A 22,102-nucleotide genomic window follows, 5' to 3' on the forward strand; every position below is an offset into this window, starting at 1 on the left:
CTGCAGCAGCGGTCTTCCTCGAGGACTCTCCTTCCCCCTTCTTTGTTGGACTCTCTAACCTTCCGAGCTTGATGCCCAAGTCTACTTGCTTCCCTGCCATAATCATCTCCGAAAAGGAGGACTTGTGACCCATGAGATGAGAGTAGTAGGCCCCTTTGAGTGTTCCGTGGAACATCTGTATCTGTTGCGCCTCGTAAATTGGGGGAAAGTGCTTCGCTGCTTCTGAGCGCCTATCAGTGGTGTATTTTTCGAACTTCTGGTCTTCTGCCATTTCCATTGTGCTCAGCTCGAGGAAAGATCGAGGCGTCTCTATGTTGTACTGGTACTGTTCAACGAACTTCTTGGCCAGTTCGACCTAAGATGGGATGTTTTCCGCTTGGAGCGACATGAACCAGTTAAGGGCAGATCCCGATAGACTTTCTTGGAAAGTGGCGACAACGAACTGCTTATAGTCTCAGTACTGGAGCATCTTTGTATGATAGTGGCGAAGGTGGTGCCGCGGGTCTTTAGTTCCATCGTATTTCTCAAACTCGGGCATTTTGACTTTGGGGGGCAACTGCATCCCCGGGAAGAGAGATGAATCCAGGTAGCTCATGCTATGTCGGGGATCACTTGCTTGGAGGGCTCTAATATTCTCTTCCATCTTCTTCATTCTCCTCTCCTGCTCTGTCTCCGTTTCGGGAAAGAAATTTGTGGGTAGAGCTCTGGGGGCCGCTTGAGTCGAAGTGCCCGGTTCGAAGAAAGTAATATTTATGGGAGGTGGAGCTTGGTAGGGGAGGCTGATATGGGGTTATGAAACTTGGTAAGGGAAAGGCTCAGTTGTGTGAGCAGGAACAGGGTCGCTCGATGTCGGGAAGCCCATCAGCGGAGGAGCAGTATAAACGGTAGCTGGAGCTGGCACGGACACGGGAGGTGGTGCGAACATAACCGGATCCGGCACGGGAATCATCATGGGCGGAAGTGAGGCGGTTGCTGGAATGGTGGACTAAGGAAGGCCAAAGTCGACCGGGTGAATTGCCGGAGCGGGCATTGGGATAATTGTCGGCGCGGGGGCGGCCGCTATGTCGCCCTCTGATGCATGGGTTAGCGGGACCCAAGGAGCGGGGTCTACAGTTGGCTTGCGTGCGAGAGGAGGGGTGGAGCTTGAAGATGCACGATTTGGCCCCCTAAGCAAGGCTATCATCTCGGCCATATTAGCGGCCATTAGGTCCACCGCGTTTTGAAGAGTTGTGACATTGCCCTCGAGTGTGGCCATGCGAGTAGGATCATGAGCAGGCGGTGGTGCTTGAGTCGCCGACGACGGCACGTACGTCGGTGGTGGCGGCACGTACCCAGGTGGTGGTAGCACGTACCCCGGTGGTAGTGACATGCTTGTTGAAATCGGTTATGGGAGATGGGCCGAGGGAGCCCCATGATGTGCTAGTGGCGCGCCTGCAGGGGTGAGTGGTCGTGGCGCATTCATCGTGGGCTGTGGAGAATGAACCGGCGTCGGTGGTGTATTCCATTCGAAGACAGCGAGTTGATTTTCCTCTGCCATTCTTAATTGGAAACGTGTGGGATACCGGTGGGGCTCCGCTAGTTGTTAACACCTGTGTTCAATAAGTGCGCGAGTTTCGATGCAAGAAAATTCTCTTTAAAATAAACATGCAAAGTAATAAATAAGAGAGGGAATGCATGAGATGCATGAATTTTCAAAAACTAATGCTGTCATTCGTATTAACTCCGAATGGTTCAAAGTGCAATACAAATTTTGAAAAGATAGTCTTAAGTCGGACTTCCACCGCTCCCGAGGTGCAGGCGACCGTCGCCATGGAAAGCATCGGTTCTAGGTGAGGGCCTGGTGGAAGTGTCTATCCTAGGGTGTGTGTGGACCTCCACGGGCCCTCGTCCTGGACCTCTCCAAGGCAGCGTTCGCTTGTGCCAACTCCTGATCACGCCTCTGCAGTTGGGCGCGGGCCTGGGCAAGCTCCTTCTGTAGTTGGTGCTGATTGCAAATCTGCTCATTCTTCTCGGCGATCGCCCGGTGGAGGCAGTCTCTTTTAGCCCTGAGATTGGCGAGCTCGACTTGGATGGCCATGTCCGGTATCGGTGCCCTGGATGATGTGCTATTCTCGATCGGAGGAGAGTCTGTGAAATCATCATTTTCTGATGGATCCCATCGATAAAAGCGGAGGATATATTCCTCCGTGGCTTAAAAGTCCCGTTCATCTTAGGTCGGATGCTCGGGGAAGTATGGACGCTCGGTAATCGCAGTTCGCCACGCATTCAGGACCTGTTCGATGTTACTTTGGCGATCTACGGGTGTCTGATCCTCCCGCCAAGTATGTTCAAATCTAGTTCGCGCCGTATCCTCGGGGACCGTTTGTAAGCCACCGAGCTGTCTCACTACTCGCGCCGGAAAATAAGTGGTGGACCCCGCATGACTCATGAGTGGGACTCCATAAAAATCAAGACACCTAAAGGCCATGGGTCCGGGTGGCATCCACGAGGCACGCCACTTGAAGCCCCTAGGTGCTATTTCACAAAAAATTTTGATCCACTCAGAGACCTTGCGTTCTTCTACACGCAGGAGGGACAACAATCGAGAAATGATCGACTCCAGGCCATTAAAATACATAATCGGGCGCATTAGACCGAAGGGGTTTGCGTGGCTTTGAAACCAAATTTGTAAAAGGATGGGGGATCCTCTTATTTTTCGGTCGCGTGTTCTCAAAACACGGTCGAGGGACCGAACGATCTCAGCTACAAGGGCAACCTCGTAACCGCGCCCTCCGACCACTTGGAGGACAATGCTAGCCAAGGCCGCGTCGATGAGAACATGCGAGCGAGGGAATAAGAGGGTCCCGAAAATTAGTAGTAGAACAGCATGACATAAATCCGTTCGAAGAAAATTCCCCTGGACCCTGTGTGCTCGGGACTCAATAAAAAGGAGGAGTTTCTCGATTGCTATCTCTGTGCTGCCGGAGTATGCGAATTCAGCATTCAAACGAGTCGTCGGAACCCCGAGTAGGCATGAGACTAGGGTTGGTCGGGCAGTGTGGAAGTTGGGTTCCACAATGCTGTGGACAACTGCGGTTCGACTGATGAGTGCCCGGTATTCCTCAATGGTCGGCGTGAGCTCGGTACCTTGTATGTCGAAGACGGCGTGACTTGGGTTCCAGAATGTGATTGCGGCCTCGAGGAAATTCCAGTCTACGCGTCGGGTGGCCAGCAAGGGAATATCTCATACGAATGCAGCGATATAGTTGCGGTCGACCGAGCGCAGCGTCGTCCATATGCGGGCAATCTCCTCGAGTGGCGGTGTGACTCTGTCGAGGTATGGGTAGGAGACTCGGCGTGACATCCCTTACCAAGATGAAAGGAAGATCAACTTAAGACTAGTTAATACAAATGACACCCTAATTTTGAAATTGGATGATGCATGCATGCAGAAGATAAAATGCCAACGGCTTAATGATAGTATACATCGTACATCTCTCTCGAAGTAGGAAAAGACTCAAATGGCACGCAGGCCGACCCAAAGGACAGTTGCTGAAGTCGGGTTGGAGGTTTTCATGGAGCTCCTGCAGAATGCATGGTTTTAGTGCTATAAGGACCGTGCTATCTAGGGATGGGGGCTCTTAACTCAAGGGTATCAATTCCTTGAAATCGAGCGGTGATCTTTGGGGGCCTAATCGACAGTCCAACCGCGCGACGTACCCTTACTCGGAACCCTTATCTAACTTGTATTTCCTAATATCGGTCGTGGGACGCGACCCATCGGTACCTAAAGCTAGTATGATATGCAATGTATGTGTAAGAAATAAATGTGCGAAAAGTAAATGAACCGTAAGTAAAAGAAAGCAGTAAATAAACAAGCAAACAGACAAGCGGAATCGAGCATGAACCCTCTAAATGTCCCCAGTGGAGTCGCCAAGTTGTGCGCACCCGAATTTCGTCTCGTCGGGGCACGCATGCGCGCACCTAAATGCAACGCGGCTTGGGAGTGTCCACCTTCCCGGGGACGCGCGACGGACGCACGTGAGAGGGAGTCGCCACTACCTGTTTACGACCCGAAGGTCGAGGGCCGGTGAGTAGCCCGTGTCTAGGGGTGTGGGATACACCTAGTATGTTAAGGCAATGGTCTATACGGAACCGGAAATTCCGAATTCGGAGGTTCTATTACGTGTGGGCCTATATCCCACACGCCCTTTCGGTACTCTAGCTTGCTAGGCTTGCCATTTTATTTATTTACCGCATGATTTAGGGTTGCACTTGACTCGCCCGTTTTAACACCGTAAATTCGAAGAAACTCTCCGACCGTCAGCTCTTTGACCGGGATTATTACATGAATAAATATACATAAAAAACCCTTACATTGTTCTCTTAAATAAATAAAAGACAAACTACAATGACTAAATTCCGGTCGGTTCGCATTCGGCCATGATTTCACTCATGCTCACCGTATGGTTTTGGAAAAGACCGAAAATTAAATTAAATGCGCACTCGGTGCATGGGGGCATTGGACCCCGTGATCGACGGTTATGGGCGTTGGACCCAGTGTGAATCGAGTCCTAAAGGATCGGGCTCGATCCGCATAACAAACAAGTGCAAAAATATAACAATCAAGCTCAAATAAACAAACAATGGGGTTTCTTGTTATCGCCGAATTTACGTGAATTAACTGATTATTAACCGGGGTATATTGGCATACAAATCCAACCTTAAAACAAACAAAAGGGATGATGGATAGGGTATGTAGCATTCGGCATTATTTTAAACGGACCCGATAGACATGACGTCTGTAGTTAAGTCTCGAATGTGTGGGTTATTTTTAGATTATTCTGTATCGTGGCAATATGGCTTTTACAGATTAAGAGTGGTTTCACTTAAAACCCAAAACCTAATCCTCTACTTGACTATTTGCCCATGTTGATTATGCCGAGTTTGTGATTAATTTGTTTTCCCATGTTTTAACCAATTCTATGCACAAACCTACGCTAGGGTTACGGCAGGATAAGAATCGGTAGTCATGCTCTTGAATCGGTAAATATGTGTGCGCATGAAAATCAAGATTACGTTGCACATATCTCGGTGCTTTTGAAATTGTGAATTTGAGAAAGGCATGGCCAATAATTCTTGAACTGTCGACGTGATTACAGATTGTTAATCGGTTCATACAATTCATTTAAAGGAATCAAGTGATTTAATTTAGCCAAATATAACGTCCCGATTATCCCGTATGTAGAATTTTAGGTTAATTAGAAATTTGCCGAATGCTTTAGTTCACGGGTTTCAAGTCGTCGGAATAGCCATTAGTTGACCGCTCGATAAACTCTAATTTCCGATCTTAAAATTTTAAATTTGATTTTAGGCCGAGTTTGCATGATTAAACCGGTTCATGTGAGGTTTCGATTAAAACGAAAAAATAAATCATTCAAACACGGATCAAGAGCACATTATCACGTCAAGCATGATAAACACACATATTTTTACATAATCGGTGCCGTCATGATCACGATAAGCACATACAAACATACACAAACATAATATTAACGGAATCAGTCAAACGGCACCGACTCTTGGAAGCTTGAAAACATAAAAGAATACACATTATCATGTTATATACATATGATTACTGAAACAAAATTATTTGAGCGGGGCACACATGTCGGGAATCCGAGTAGGAAAGGATTGGGTATCTTTAGAAAATATCCAGGGACTGAATTGAATAATTTTAAAAGAACAAGGACTAATTTGAAAATTCGGATAAAGTTCGGGGCACTGATTTGAAAATTCTGAAAAAATTAAGGACTATGTTAAAATTACTGAAAATGTCCCAGGACTTTTGAGAAATGAATTTGAAAGTTTGGGCTGATCTGAGAAGTGATAAATGCCCCAGGGATTGAACTGAAACAACATGAAAAGTTCTCGGAATAGGTTTAGAAATTTTGAAAAAAATTCAGGGACTGATTGGAAGATGGTAAAAATGGCTGGGACTTGACTGAAAGGAATTTTAAAATTCGGGGCAGATCTGAAAAGGGCGGAAAATAGCCCCGGGACTAAACTGAAACAATTTGAAAAGTTCCTTGGGATGATTGAAAAATTCTGAAAAATTCAAGGACTGATTGGGAAATATTAAAATATCCGGGAATTGACTGAAACGTAACGAAGAGTTAAGGGGCTGATTTTCTAAAAAACTGAAAAGTGCCCTCAGGACTGAAATGAGACAAAATAGAAAGTTCATAAAATCGAGTTCGGGACAAATCCGATCATCCACGCGACCTAATAATGCTCATTTCACATCATATCCATCCAAGCAAACATTAATATTCAGAAATGGAGTCCTAAACATGCCACTAAGTTGGGAATTTACCTTGTTTGAAAAGAACGGGGGCAATTCTGTAAATAGAGAAAGTTTTGGACGAATTGGGCTGCTGAGGGATTGGGCCGAAACGAGCCGAGTTGGGCTAGACTGGGCCGAATTGTCTGCTGGATCGAAATGGGCTGAGATCCGGGCTGGATTGAGCCGAACTGGACTGGGCCGAACTGGGCTGAGATCCGGACCTCTACTGGATTGGACCGATGGAGGCGGATTGGGCCGTGTCGCTGGGCGCGGGCCGAACGGGCTGGCTGTTCACGGGCTTCCCTGTACGACCCAAAAGGAACGAAAACCGACCCGATTAGTGTTGAAAGGGAACCGAGGAGAAGAGGTGAATCGATGAAGTTAACGGGATCGCGAGCTCAAGGAAATTCGGGCGTCGGCTGGGAGTAGAATCCTCGAGCAAGCTATGAGTGTTGGGGACGAGTCGTGGGGTCGTAACACCGAGGAGCTAAGGGAATCCGGAAGGTCCCGTCTTCCCCAAGTCGAGCTACGGGTTCTTTTCTTTTTTCTTTCGAAAAACCCAGAGGGAGAGAGAGCAAGAGAGCGGACATTCTTTGTGGGGGAGTCGCGGCTTAGGGTTTTATTATTTTTATTCTTGCCGAATGTGTTGCCCTTTTTTTCCATAATGAGCTGCGATTTTTTTCTTTCCAAAATGAGTTATGGGTTTCCTTTTATCCGGCTGAAAGAAAAGAAGAAGAGAGGTGAAGAATGTGGCGGCTACGGTTTCGTTTTCTTTTTCCTTCCATTAGGGTTTTCAGTTTTTTTTTTAGGAAGAAGGAAGAAGAGAAGGAAGAATCGGGGAAGAAGGAAGGAACGAGGAAGATGACAAAATAGGTGGGGGGATTGAGGGGCAACGGTCAAAGTTGACCGTTGCCTCTGACCCCCTTTTTTTTTTGAAAAGGGGTCAGCAGTCGATCAGACAAGGTCTGACCGACCTTGACCCATCCGTCTTGTCGGTCAGACCAGCTCTGACCGACCTGACTTTTTTTTTTTTAAGAAAAGGTAATAAATTGGAAAAATAACGATTTTGCCCCCCTGGAGCTGATGGACCGAAATGGGGTGCTGACAATACCCACACAGGTTTCACACCCAACATTTACTGCTTTCGGGTTTCACACCCAACATTTACTGCTTTCGGGTTTCACGCCCACACAAGTTTCACACCCATACGGGCTTCACACCCACACGGGTTACACACGCAACATTTACTGCTTTCGGGTTTCACCCCAAATGGGTTACACACGCAACATTTACTGCTTTAGGGTTTTACGCCCACACGGGTTTCACACCCACACGGGTTTCACACCCAACATTTACTGCTTTCGGGTTTCACACCCACACGGGTTACACACGCAACATTTACTGCTTTCGGGTTTCACACCCAACATTTACTAATTTCGGGTTTCACACCTACACGGGTTTCACAACTAACATTTACTGCTTTCGGGTTTCACACCCACACGGATTACACACGCAACATTTACTGCTTTCGGGTTTCACACGCAACATTTACTGCTTTCGGGTTTCACGCCCACACGGGTTTCACACCCACATGAGTTACACACGCAACATTTACTGCTTTCGGGTTTCACACCCACACGGGTTTCAAACCCAACATTTACTGCTTTCGGGTTTCACACCCACACGGGTTACACACGCAACATTTACTGCTTTCGGGTTTCACACCCACAAGGGTTTCACACCCAACATTTACTGCTTTCGGGTTTCACACCCACACGGGTTTCACAACGAACATTTACTGCTTTCGGGTTTCGCACCCACACGGGTTACACACCCAACATTTACTGCTTTTGGGTTTCCAATCCACTCGAGTTTCACACCCAACATTTACTGCTTTCGGGTTTCACACCCGCACGGGTTTCACAGCCAACATTTACTATTTTCGGGTTTCATACCAAGACGGGTTTCACACCTAACATTTACTGCTTTCGGGTTTCACACCTACACGGGTTTCACACCCACACGGGTTACACACCTAACATTTACTGCTTTCGAGTTATACACCCAACATTTACTATTTTCGAGTTACACACCCCACATTTATTGCTTTTGGGGTTTTAAACTCACTTAAGTAACACACCTTTCATTAAGCTCCGCACTTTTCATCAAACTCAACTCTTTCAGTCAAACTTCACACTTTTCTCAAAGTTTCGCATTTTTCATTAAGCCCACTTCACATTTTGACATGCATTTCCTTTATGCACCTTCCTATTTATTGCAAGGCTTGCCTATGCCTTATTTCGTTTTTTTCACCTGGCATTTAGGTACGGTATTTCCCACATATCCAAAGAAAAAGAGGAAGACAGTCTTGGGAGAAGCCATATTGGACATCACGACCAAAACGGGGTTATTCTATATCTTTGGCCGAATCCTCTATCAGAGCATCCAGCCAAAGAGGGGCAAGCTGTCAGCACCCCATTTTGGTCCACAAGTCAAACAATGTGCGTCAATAGCAAACAATGCCACGACTTGAGCGTTGTCACAGAAGAAGGCTCCACAGAGCGAGAAATCACTATTCATTCTCAATTCAGCAAAATCAAGCAGATGACATGTACACACGACAAAAGGATTCCAAGGGTCACCAAAGAGCAACAGAGTGACTAGAGAGCTCAACAACGTTCAAAACCGGCATTTCCAGCATACCACGTGGACATCCCTATTTTCCGATAACTCGCTCGTCCATCGGAAGATAGCCAATATTGGACTTCAAAAATCCACATCAATGCCAAACAGATGAAAAGTATCTTCAAACGCATTTCGTAAATCATCTGCTCTATACAGAGCAACTTTCTGTATACAGACAACTTTTCAGTGGAAGTCCAACAATGCCGGTTTCTTAGAGAAGAGTTAATTCTAAATGTCAGATGCGGCCATGCTCTACAAGCATACAGAGCACAAGCAATACTTCAGATGGTCTATTGGAAGCCACACAGACACTCCAAATGACTTCCAAGTGACAAAACGGGCATACCCATCTTCGAAAATGCATAACCGGAGATTGATCTGACGGAATTACGACAAACGAAGTTCGTACTGTATTGCCCTGAAAACTCTAGCAGACATTCACAATTGGGCAAAACAGACAGCAGAGCCCTTCTCAGTTTCCTGAGTAACCTCCGAGGAGCAGAAATCGCCATTTTCAATGGAAATGCATATCCGGAGGTCCTTTTTACGGAAACTTGACGCTAGGTGCTTACCCTACACAGTGCTAGCCTTCCCAAGGCTCAACGTGAAATCGTCGGAATGAATCACACAACTCATCTGGACTTCCCGAGCAGTGCTTTAGAGGTCTCAGATACACTTTTCAAGTCCTTAGAGATCAAATCTCGACAAACGGAGATCACAATGATTTCCAGAGAGCCCAAGCAACTCAGAAAACAATCTGAGAAATTCAGTTTCGACCTCCTAGGACATCTCCGGCTCCACATTTGCATTACCGGATTAAGGGTCAATTGTTCACGTTGTCTGACAATTCATGTCAAAATGACCAATGTGAGATGCAGACACAAGATATGCTGTCAGAAGCGAACAACTTCGCTCTGGTCACCTATAATGAGCAAAACCGGCTTTCGAGCCTCATACGGACCTGAGGCATTTTTCCACGAAAATTGCCAATCCTGGGCTCATTAAATCCGTTTTCTCACGTATATCGACAATTCGACCTTCAATTTGAACCACGAGCTTCGAATGCGCGATCAATCGAGATTCGAGCTTCCTCCCGACTCAATTCCAACCCAAGCGGGACCCACGACATCTTCTTCCCTTTTGCTCAAGACAAAGCTAGCCAAGTTGCATGCAAAATATCTGGCTTTCTCCTTCTTACACTCAACCATCACTATCCATGCATTCAATGCTCTTAACTCTTCTCCATGAAAAATACTTGGATGACATTCATCTTTATCTTGCTTAGAAAATTCGGATCTCCCTAAGCCTTGCCTTAATCAAGCTTTTCTTCACTTAATTGCTCATTAACTTTGCCTATATATTGCTCCAAAGTGATTAAGCTAATCACTTCTCTTCTTGCACACTCTCTCCAAGCTTTCTCCCTCAAGAAAAGCTCTCAACTCCATAGCCAAAACCAACAAGCTTCAATACTTCAAAACCAAGAGAGAAAAACCGAAGAAAACCCCAAGAAAGCTTTGAGTTCTTAAGTCGGAAGCCGATGTTCATCATCCCGACTTAAGTTCGAAAATTCTCAAATTCCATGGACCACATGTTTTGGACCCAAGGAGTTCATTTATGAACTTAGATTTTTGGTTTGAAGTCATTTGCTCATTATTTCAAGTTGATTTCTTCATTTCGGGTGAAGGACGTGCTCTCGAGTGAATAGTACACCCGTCGCCGCGACCCCAGCCGCACGCCCGCGCGCCCGCACTGTTCCTCACGCGTACAGCAGCGCGCCCGCGCGCACAGCCGCGTGCCAGACGCCCGTCCATGAGCCAGACGCCCATCTGCGCGCACGCTCGCACGCCATACACCCGTCTGTGTGCACGCCCGCGCGCCAGACGACCGTCCGCCCGCCAGACGCCCTGGGCACACGCTCGCGCGTTCCAGCGCTTCGCCCGCGCGCCCCCATGCCCATCCTTCCCCGAATGTGCATCCTTTGCACCCGAGCACCCTTCCAAGCGTTCAACCGAGTCACCCGACTCTCAAACACTTCCCCGACTCTTTCCTCGTATCCCGAGGCTAGGTAGAACATTCTCGACTTAAAGGAGTTAGGGCCTTCTATATTTTTGCATGGCTATGGAGTGATATGGAGTATATGACATATTCCATATGCAAGATTAATTTTTATTCGTTTTCACGTTATATTATGCATGCTTGTCATCATATAACATGTTAGCATGTTGGTAAACATTTAGATCGTCACTCGGAAGACCATCCCGACCTGAAACAAGCAAAAGAGCTCTCGGGTTTGCCTCAAGAAGAGGTGACCGAGGCTTGGCTTGCTTTCCTCGGGTTAAGATTGGCCTTCTTAGACCGATCCAAGTTCGATTCCCGAGTTTCCTCGTGTTTTTCCACGTGCGTGAAGTCGATATTGTTTTATCGATTCCATACATAACATATTTATGCATGCTTGTATGTTTAAATGCATTTTGCAAAATCATAACAATACCGCCTTTATAAAATACGTGTTATTTATCATGTTTAACGTTTGTCCATACGAGTCGAACCCGACCCATAGGACGCATTGCACTTAGGGTCCAACGCCCTATTCATCGATCACAGGGTTCAACGCCCTGATCAACACCTACAGGGTCCAACGCCCTATTCAGTGAGAGCACTCGAATTTCAGTTTATCGGTTTTTCCCTAAACTCATGTTGAGTTAGAGTGGAATAATAACCGAATACGAGTCGACTGAGATTCGCCCCTCTGTAATTTATAATTTTTTGTATTTTTCTGAGAGTATTGTAAGGGTTTTTATCTTGTACGTTCATTTTGTAAGAATCTCAGTCGGTAAGTAAACGGTCCGAGAGTCGAATCATTCGAATCGGTTTCGTGCTTGCCCAGTCAAAAGTAAATCCGAGATTTCGTGGTTCTGGTTCATGCAGGAATTCAACCTCCACGGTTTGATGAACTGTAATGCAAGATTATGAACCAATTCCCCGACACATAGATTTACTTCTCTTTCGGCTTCTCAACCGATATCGCTTAATTTATCGAATTTACGGTGTCAAAACGTGCGAGTCGAGCGCAATTTAATTCACGCAATAAATAATTAAAACATGCAAGCCTAGCAAGCCAGAGTACCGAAAGGGCGTGCGGTATATAGGCTCGCACGTAACATGAATCCCCGAACTCGGACTTTCCGATTCCTTACAGACCATTGCCTTAGCAAAACCAGGTGTTCCATACTCCTAGACCCGGGTAACTTATCCGCCCTCGACCTTCGGGTCGTAAAATGATAAGTGGCGACTCCTTCTCACGCGTATCCGTCATGCATCCCCAAGAAGGTGGACACTCCTAAGCCGCGCGATCCAAAAGCGCGCATGCGGGCCCTGACGAGAGTCCACATTCGGGTCCGTGCACCACTGATTCTACTATTCTGCAATTTTGAACCCGATTCAGCCACGATTTTGCCTTCTCGAGTCATGTCATGGCATGGAATCAGAATCGGTGTCCACCCCTTAAATCGTAGAATCGTACGACTCTATGATTCGAATCATGATTCTAATAACCATGATCAGAAAAGTCTATCACAATTCCGTCACTGATCCATCACAAAAGTCTATCGCAATTCCATCACTGATCCGTCACAATGTTATCATCAATTCGTAACTAATTCGTTACTAATCGGACACAATCTATCACCATTTCTGACGAACTATCGGGTTCCCTTCTTAGAAATCTATAAAGGATTTTATGATGGAATATATACGTCACAAAAATTTGTGACCGAACAGCCCATCACAAATCATGACTTGGAGCATTAGAGACTTGGTTTTCAGCGTCGGAATTGTGACGAAAATTTCCGTCACTGATACCTTCATTGATGGAATTTCGCGCTTCAGTGATGGAAATTTCCGTCATTGAAAGCCCTTTTTGTCTGTAGTGTTTCCTATTCCAGCAAACCCCATCTACTCCTACATACACCATGGAAGTTGTCAATAGGTCAGGAAGTAAAACAGCTTGACTATCAGAACTCCTGGGCCATATCCATTCTCCATTCTTATACATAGTGGACGGAGTAGCAACAACGCCCAAGGTAGGAAAAACATTCATAACCCCTCTCAATTTGTGTGTCATCCTTGAGCAGGGGCCATGCTAATCTTCTCTATATCGTTACAATTTTATCGAATGCCTCCGAAGAGACGAATTTTTTATATTACGAAAATATAATGCAATTTTTGACTTTATATAGTTCTACACATTTACTATAATTATAATTAATAAATAGATGCAAAAAAATAGTTCACTTTTACTTTTTTTCTTATTATGATATAATTCATAAAACGATCATAGAATTTATATAATATATCCTTAAGAACAGAAATAACCTCATCTATGTACAAAATAAATATGTTTTATTAATATGATGTAAAAGTGAAAATAGTGAAGAATCTTAAATTATGTATTTTCATTCCAGCTATATTAAATTTATATAGTTTAAAATCCACATTAACAAATATTGTTGAATTCAATTTCTTATATCATTATAAATAAATGGAATTTTGTATCGTCAATTTTTGTTTATAGAGTCTGTGCAATGCGCGGTTCTAAAAACCATGTCTAATGTATAAGATTTGACACAATAGTAAAATTGCATAAAACAACTATTATTCCATAATTAATGAAACAATAAGCACTTGAAGCACAAAAACAAAACAAAGAAACATCAATAAAATATTATTTTCTCATAAAAATTCTACGTTGCAATTATTGTATGGGATAATTACCTTTTTAACCGTTCGATGACCAATTAACAACACAAAAGAAATTAAATTTTATAACATAATTGAAAATTTATTAAAACTGTTCAGATTTTTACATTTTTATTGAGATTTATAGATCACGAATAAATCCTATTATTATTGTAATTTAAATTAAATTAATTATCAGTATTGATATATAAGTAAATTTATGATTTTACTATATATATCTTAAATAATTTAACATATTAAGAAAAATATTTCATGTCAAAAGAAAAATTGAGAAAAATTGTACCAATTTTTTAGAAAAAAAGAAAATAACAAAGTATTTTGTTTTATTATTTTTTTCAATTACATAGGGAGGTCCATGGACATAGTACAATGAAATTAAAATCTTAATGGTTAATAAAACAGTACGAGGTGTTTCATTGAGTATCAAACATTATACCTCTAGATTATCAGGTGAGAGCATGTGCTATGCGCTACACCCTTTTTGATGTCTTTTGTTTTATTATTCATTAACGTGGATTTGACATTATCTTTTCAAGAGTAGTATGTTTTGAAAAAAAAAATCAAATTTCCTAAAGAATCACCAAGTGAATGTTGAATTATGGAAACAAAATTGTTGAATTTGCAAGATAATTACATACAAGTAATTAATATCAACGCTACAAATGCATGAGAAATTTTCATTTCGCCAACTGATTATGCGTGACGGAGTCTAGCGATTGACCCAACAATTATATATTTTACATAGATTCATCAATGTAGTCATGCTAATATGATTCTAATTATGAAAGGTTTTTTTTTTATGTTAAAAGAGTTGGTTATTTAGACCTATAATTCTCTTTGTAAAAAAAAAAAAGAGGGAGTTGCTTATTTATAGACAACTTGATTTTCAATGGACCAAACAAAACCACAATTCTTCCCTCTACAAAATGTTTTTCAAGTAATATACATGAACTTGATGCCTCATATGCATGGATGTGAGCTAGCTTCTAGAACTCCGAAAAAAAGCCAAAAAAAAAATTTGTCTCTGTGTGTGTGTTAGTAAGCTCAGCTAAGCTCAGCTATACGTTAGTATTGATTCTTGAACTCTGTGTGTGTGTTAGTACTTCTTAAGAACTCGTTAGAATGAAATATTTAGAGCATCGTAATTGAAGAATTGAAGGGATTAGAGCTCTTGATATATCTAATACTTAGGTGGTAGAATTGGTTGCAATGGCAATGGCAGTAGGGGATTTTCTTTTGCCTTTAATTATTAAGCAACTCTTTCAAATTGGCTGCTTCCTTCGAAATGATTAGTGGCTTTAACTATTTATCTATAATTAGGAGCCCACGGGTTTTGAAGGAGTTTTCTTTAAGGATGATGTGGCACCATTTGTCATATTATATATACATATATTTGGACAGTAAGAGCTTGATATAACTTAGTGATTTGTCATGTTTATGATATATAGGGACCGAAGAGGCTGAACCCTTGCATCCGGAAGACTCAACTCGTTGAGTTATCTCTTGGGGATCTTTGTAAGTACTCTATTCCATTGTGAAATGATATCCCTATAATATATAATAAATTAGGAAGAATAGTGTGACAGATTGCTACTCGAGAATTTAGTTGTTGATATATTGTTTAAAAGTATGTTGTGATATATGTGAGAGTACTGGTATTATTGTTTGATTATAGTATTGAAACCATTGACCCGGTAGACTATGAATTGGGCTTGATTGATAGCTAGACTAGGTGGAATATAAATAGGGGCCTGATTGGCCACTTCACTCGGGAATATAAATAGAGGCCTGATCGGCCGCTAGATTTGGTGGAATATAAATGGGGAATTGATCGGCGGCTAGACCTGGTGAAATATAATGGCTGCATTTCTATACTATTAGGTAATAAGTAAGTAAATTAGCTGACTACCTCTTTCTATCCCATCTTCATCAATGCTATTGGTGTGGAATGGTGATTTCCCCATCTGTCTGTAGCGGGGAAAGCCGCTTGAAGCTTAGCCTGTCAAAGACAAAGAAATATACCTTTCTAGACATCAATTGGGCATATCATTCAAGTTTGAGTACCAGCAGTTCCAACTTCTACTCTTCCTCTTGTTGCTGCTTGCTTGCCCGAATCTCCTACTCCTATTAATGATCGAAAGTCAGGCCGCTGGAACCAATGAAATATAAATAGGGGTATGATCGGCTTCTAAACTCGGCAGAATATAAATGATGGTAAACTCTTACTGCTAGAGGTTCATAGGCGACCCCCGCTTGTGAGATATGGGTTATGAGAGGAAGCGGGAAGAAGTGGATGATTTACTTGAAATATGTAGGGTCAAGGTACCGTTACAATTCTGCCGTGAGGATTGTGATCTTGTGGCTATATTATTGTTGCTTGAGATTGACTAGTGTTAATTGTTTGAGGGAATATGCTGGTATTGGACTTGAATTATTATAGAATATGAATATATGTGATTATTTATGTATACGATTGATTGTATGTGAATTTATTATAGTATATTAGTTTATTTTGCTTTGGAATATAGTATTCACTGAAATGCAGCTCACTCCCTACATATATATATATATATATATATATATATTCAAATGACTTAGAGGCTAGATCAGTGGGGGAGAAACTTTTGAACATCGGGGATCAACGTGAAGATTTTTGGCAGCTAGATCTACTCCGAGTTTAGGAAGTAAGCATATGTAGAATGATGTTAATATGTTATGACCTGAAAATTTTATTTAGTTATCCTATGGGTGATACATGATGATCATGCCAGTTGATCTTTTGATATGGTTGTTTTTTTTTGGAGATGCATAGCAAGTTATTGATTGGTATGGAATATTAGAAATTTTAGGGGAAACTTCGTCAGAATTTCGGGTCGTGGCAAAAAATGACTAAGCTTAATAAAAAGTTGACACATGGAAAGCCCATCATGAAACTTATCTAAAATTATATACTATTTTTAATTCACTAGTAATCGATTATCAAATTCTATTAAAATGTAAAAATTATGGAAAAATTTACGGGTATAATTTTGTGAAAATTTCTGGATGTTATAAAAGAGTGTTCGAATAGCGGCACCTAAGAAACGCTATGAAACAATTTTCAGGTTATTGCACTGAAATGATCTTAAGAATACAACCAATGTTAGTTGACTAGCTCGTACACTGTAAATGTCGATAATTAGGGAGTAAATGTAGCGCCTTGTAGGTCCTTAACTAGCTGTCAATGACTAGATTAGGGTATGAAGTTCTTACTAATTGTTTATTTGCTCCTTATCGCAGAATATTCGGTGGATGAAAAAGATGACAAAACAAAGGCTTTTTGAGCATCTGTCAGCAACACTACCGCAGGTCATGATCTAGTTCGTAGTCATTTCAGATGCCTGCATATTCACTTTGTTCTAAAATTATCATCCATCTTTAGTTCACTTCTAAATTTGTTCCATAGTGTATTTCTCTAAACTTTTTGCTTATTTGTTGCTGGTATATCGGTTGAGCTGCTTATAAAAAGAAAGATGATATTTTGATCGAGGGACAAAATGCACTATGAATCAAGCTTATGCCTTAAGAATAATATGTACTCCGGCTTTTCACCGGAATATAAAAGAAACTGTTTGGGAAGCCTGTGTATCATCTCATGTGACTTAACCTGGATTTTCCTTTATCATTCATGAGGTGGATATCATTGTGTGTCCACCTCATGTTCTTTCTAAAACTGAGATAAAGAGATTTTCTTTATTCTACTTGTTGTAGACGTTAGACTGAGTGGTAATCATTTTGATAAGAAAAATTATTACTAGATGAAAAATATTTGGGGTTCCCTTTCATGCTTGCCATGAAGATGTGTTTTCTAGTATTTCCACTTTCTCTTTAGTATTTCTTGAAGCAAAATGAGAAATTGGATAGCTTTACCAGAGATTTATTGTTTTCCAAAAAAACCGATTGTGGCAGTAGAGCCAGTCTCGTAACGTTTTCTCCCTCATCTTTTATTTCCAAGTAGCAAAAAAATCAGTGTCTGTTTATCTCTTTGAAATGTAAGAACATCTACATTTGGCAACCTCTCGAGTTAAATGGTGGTGTAGGCGAATGCAAGAACAGAGGCATGGCAGGAGTTTGTGACGGCTTTGAAGGAATCCATAGCTCATGAATGTTGTAGGATTCCGTAGGACAATGTGGCTCCATCCTTGTTCAATGAAGGAAAAAAAAACAGATTGATCAGTAAGAGGTTCCATTTAATTTCGGGAGGGAGATTCTTAGCTCAAAATTTTGGGATATGAAGAGTGCATAATGAGAGTCTGACTAGCACACCAAACTTGTCATCTTTGGTTTCCATTTGATGAGCTATTCGATTTGTTAGTGCTACAATCTCTGGTCTCAATTCTTTTATAGTGGTGAGAGAGCACAGTTTTGGATAAAAGTAACAAACATTAGACATGTCAATAGTCTTTGTCGTGTTGATACATAAGAATCTTCATTCTTGTAGATTTGGTTCCTCAATTTTCGATAAGTACCACTCTACTCCAAACAGACGCTTCAAGTTGTATTGATCTCATTTAGATGCTTCATTTTATTATGGAGAAATAAAATACACGATTACGGTCATTCCAATTGAAACCGGAAAAAGAAAAAATGAAGATGCTTATGGATTGAAGAAGGTGAGCTTTCTTCTTGATCATTGATAAATTGCCATAACCCTCGGTTGATAGAAGCCTCCACATGCATTGTTTTTTGTTGCTCTTCATCTTATTAGCCTCCGGTGCTCCTCCTGATTAATTTGTGTTTGTTTATGGAAAGGAGAAAAAAAGTGTTTAGAGTAATACTAAACGCACTTTTTCATTCTTATAAAATCACATGTTAATGTGCAAAATCGGTCATGGACAAGTACCTCGCATGATTTCTCTGAGCCGCGTTTTTCTTCGACCTAGTTTTCTTTTTTCGTCTCTTCCTCTCGACCATTCTCATTAGCCATCGCTCAACCTTTCTCACCAGCCATTTTGGCCTCCTGGTTTCCAGCATAATATACCCCGTTGATATCCCAAATGAAATTCCGCATCCATAGCCCATTGCCACTACCCACCATTCAATCCAGTGCCCGAATTGCGCCTTTTCTTCTCCATCTCCCGAGGAAGTCGAAGGCGGTAACTGCTGCTCATCGGTCCCACAAGCATTTGGCAAGGGATACCCACACAATCTAGGATTCCCGTCAAAGGGGTGGTTGAATGTGTCGAATTGCCTGCCTTGAGGAATCAGTCCCTCGAGGTGATTATCTGAGAGATTCAACCAGGTGAGCATTGTAAGATCTGCCAATCCTTTAGGGATCTGCCCGTTGAGCTTGTTCGAGGAGAGGTCCAGCCACTCAAGATTCGTTAGGTTCCCCACAGAAGAAGGGACTTTGCCGGTCAAATTGTTGTGAGAAAGGTTGAGTCCCTTGAGTAGCTTCAAATCTCCTATTAACTTCGGGATATCTCCTCCGAAAAAGTTCCTTGACAAGTCGATGGTCATAAACACTGACAAAATTCTCACCAACTCAATGGTAAATCCTTTCATGACCACCATAACGGAATCTTGATAAGTTGCCTGAGAATGATTTACCCACATGTATTGTGAAGCACTTCTTGCTTTATCCTTCATGGCTATGAAGTTGGCAATGTACTTAGCCGGAAGATGACCATAAAATTTGTTGTCAGAGAGGTCAAAAATATGCAACTTCGGGAAGGGATGATTATTCTTCCCGAAGCTGTTAATCAGACCACGGAGCTTGTTGGATCTTAGGTCAAGCACTTGCAAATTCGGAAGAGTGTCTAACCAATAAGGGAAGCGATCCTCCAACTTATTTTCACTGAGATCCAAAACTTCCAAATTCTTGCAATTCACCAAAGATCGCGGCAGAGTACCTTCAAGTCGATTTTGACTCAACCGAATCGTCCTCAAGTCATTCCCTGAGAAAAATATATTTGGTATATGACCAACAAGCTTATTTGCTCGGAGGTCCAACACTGATGGTCTTAAATTTATGAAACAGTGAGGAATGGAATCGGTTAAGCTATTATTGGAGAGATTGACCATGTCTAGCTGAGTAGCGTTGCAGAGCTGATGAGGAATGTCTCCACTAAACTTATTGTTTGCAACGGAATAGAACGAAACAGTGGGCGGTGGAATCGGAAGTGGGCCGTCTAAATTGTTATTGGCTAAATCTAGATTCCATAAGCTTGTACAGTTTGCTAAAGATCGCGGCAGTGGACCTTGTAATTGATTGTGGCTCAAATCCAAATAGGAGACATTGCTAAAATTTCCCAAGCATCTCGGGATGGTGCCGTTGAGTCGGTTATCTGAGAATGATAGATCACTTAGTGAACTCAGTTGACAGATTGAGGATGGGATCTCTCCGGTGAAATTATTAGAAGAGAGATCCAATATTATCATCGTCTTGCTCCACATTCTCCCAAACCATTCAGGAATTGGACCACTAATCTTGTTTCCATAAAGGTTCAGCCATTCCAGCTCTTCTAAAGAACTCAAAAAATATGGGAACTCGGTCAAGTTGACGCCAGACAGTATCAACTCTTTGAGCCTCGGGAAGGAACGATTCCCATTGTTTGGAAGCATTAGGTTAAGGTTCCCCCAAAGATAAAGGTCCTCAAGATACTTTAGCCTTGCAAGCATATCAAAGTCAACGGTACCACTGAGGTTGATACCACCGAGGCGCAAGGAAGAGAGGCGGTCAAGGTTCCAAAGTGTTGGTGGTACAGATCCAGTAAATTTGCTCCCGTCGAGGTGCAAATATTCCAAGGATGTGAAATTCCCCACTGAATCAGGAATTGGTCCTTGGAACTTTGTAAATGATAGACTCAAGCGGACGAGTGGACTACTACTCCAATTTGTTTGGGGGAGAGCACCCATGAGATTAGAATTATCAAAAAGAGAGAGAATGCAGAGGTTTGGGAGATGAAAGATGTTAATTGGGAATGTCCCTTGCAGACGGCACCCATCAAGTCTCAAAGATGTTAGAGTGGAAGAGAGGTTCGTGAGGGAAGTAGGAGAAATTCTAGACATGTCTATATAATCAAGAGTAAGTTCTCTCAGCTGAGTGAGATTACTAATAAACCTTCTGAAACTACGATCCTCTTCTATTGTCAAATATTGACTGAAAGAGAGATCGAGTGAAATTAGACTGGAAAGGTGATGAGACATCATCTCCAGAGGAATGATCCCCGAGAAGGAAGAACCAGAGAGATTGAGATGTGCCAATCCTGTAAGTATACCAAACCTTGATGAAATTGGTGAGCCAGTGAAATTGTTACCAGCGAGATTCAGCCGCTGAAGATTCCGGAGCAAGAAGAGAGTGCTGTTGGAATGGAGGGCTCCCTGAAGCCAACTACTGAGGTCAAGGCCGATCACGTAATCTTTTGACATGTGGCATGTGACCCCATCCCATGAGCAGCAATTGGTGCCGTTCTTCCATGAGGCTGTCTTCGGCATCACTTGAGATGGTAAATGATTGACTGAACTGGAGCAGGGCATCGCACTCACTGGCAGGGCTCGGGCGTTGGGACGAATGAGGGGATGATGTATTGCTGGTGGGAACAGCAACAACAACAGCTATTATTATCGAATGGCGTGAGATTAAGAATGAGAGGAGGCCGAGGAAGAGGAAGACCCAAACATCTCTCCTCATATTGTCTCGGGAGTAAGGCTGAATGATGATAAAATGTTGAGTTGGGATGGAACGAGTTCCATCATTTCATCCCTTAAATAGAAATATAAACAGTCTCTCGTTTCCTTTTTTTTTTTTTCAGTAGACTAGTCTCTCGTTTCCTTTGACACAGGAAACTAAGGGGAGAGGAAATTTCTATAGAAATTCCAGAAAACCTTATAATAACTCTCTTTTCCTCCCTTTTCTTTCCCTCTGTTTCCCTTGATCCAAACACGGCGTAGATGAAAATAAATATATGCCGATCTACGGTATGCGCCAATTACTTGCTTTCCTAGAACAATTATTTAAGATTTATGTTTTCTTATATTTGAAAATTCAGCACGTCACTTCCTTTTTTCCACAATATAGTTAGATATTAAAATTCTGCTCTTGATAAAATATAATTTTCTACTGAACTCATTTCATTTTAAAGTGAAACAATTTTAATTCACAATGTGTTTTCCTTGAATAAAAATTCATAATGTATTTACTTTTAATATTGCTTTTGTTAAAAAATTAAAAAAATTTCCCGCGCAATACGCAAGTTATCACCTAGTATAAGATAAAACTAGAGACTCCATTGAATCACCGGAAATTTTCTCATGAAAAATATCTACTCTTTGAACGGGTTCATTTGAACGGAT

At 42.2% G+C, this 22,102-nt stretch overlaps 1 protein-coding gene and 1 non-coding gene across 2 annotated transcripts; both read right to left on the reverse strand.

Annotated features, from left to right (window-relative positions):
• Nucleotides 1–13,097: 13,097 nt before the first annotated feature.
• On the reverse strand, nucleotides 13,098–13,200 carry LOC116189698. Its single transcript, XR_004152467.1, has one exon. It is a non-coding gene; the product is annotated as a U6 spliceosomal RNA (small nuclear RNA).
• Nucleotides 13,201–18,205: 5,005 nt separating this feature from the next.
• On the reverse strand, nucleotides 18,206–21,649 carry LOC116187412 (receptor-like protein 9DC3). Its single transcript, XM_031516096.1, has 2 exons — nucleotides 18,651–21,649; nucleotides 18,206–18,530 (listed from the first exon to the last, which is right to left on the reverse strand). The coding sequence occupies exons 1-2, from the start codon at nucleotides 21,284–21,286 to the stop codon at nucleotides 18,512–18,514; spliced, it is 2,655 nt and encodes an 884-aa protein (XP_031371956.1). The 5' UTR covers nucleotides 21,287–21,649; the 3' UTR covers nucleotides 18,206–18,511.
• Nucleotides 21,650–22,102: the final 453 nt, after the last annotated feature.

The sequence above is a fragment of the Punica granatum genome, chromosome 8, assembly GCF_007655135.1.
Source record: "Punica granatum isolate Tunisia-2019 chromosome 8, ASM765513v2, whole genome shotgun sequence".
In the NCBI taxonomy this organism is placed as follows: domain Eukaryota; kingdom Viridiplantae; phylum Streptophyta; class Magnoliopsida; order Myrtales; family Lythraceae; genus Punica; species Punica granatum.

What these genes read in the sequence shown, in the direction of transcription:
- LOC116187412 (XM_031516096.1), bottom strand. Translation starts at nt 21,286, where the DNA reads ATGCCCTGCTCCAGTTCAGTCAATCATTTACCATCTCAAGTGATGCCG.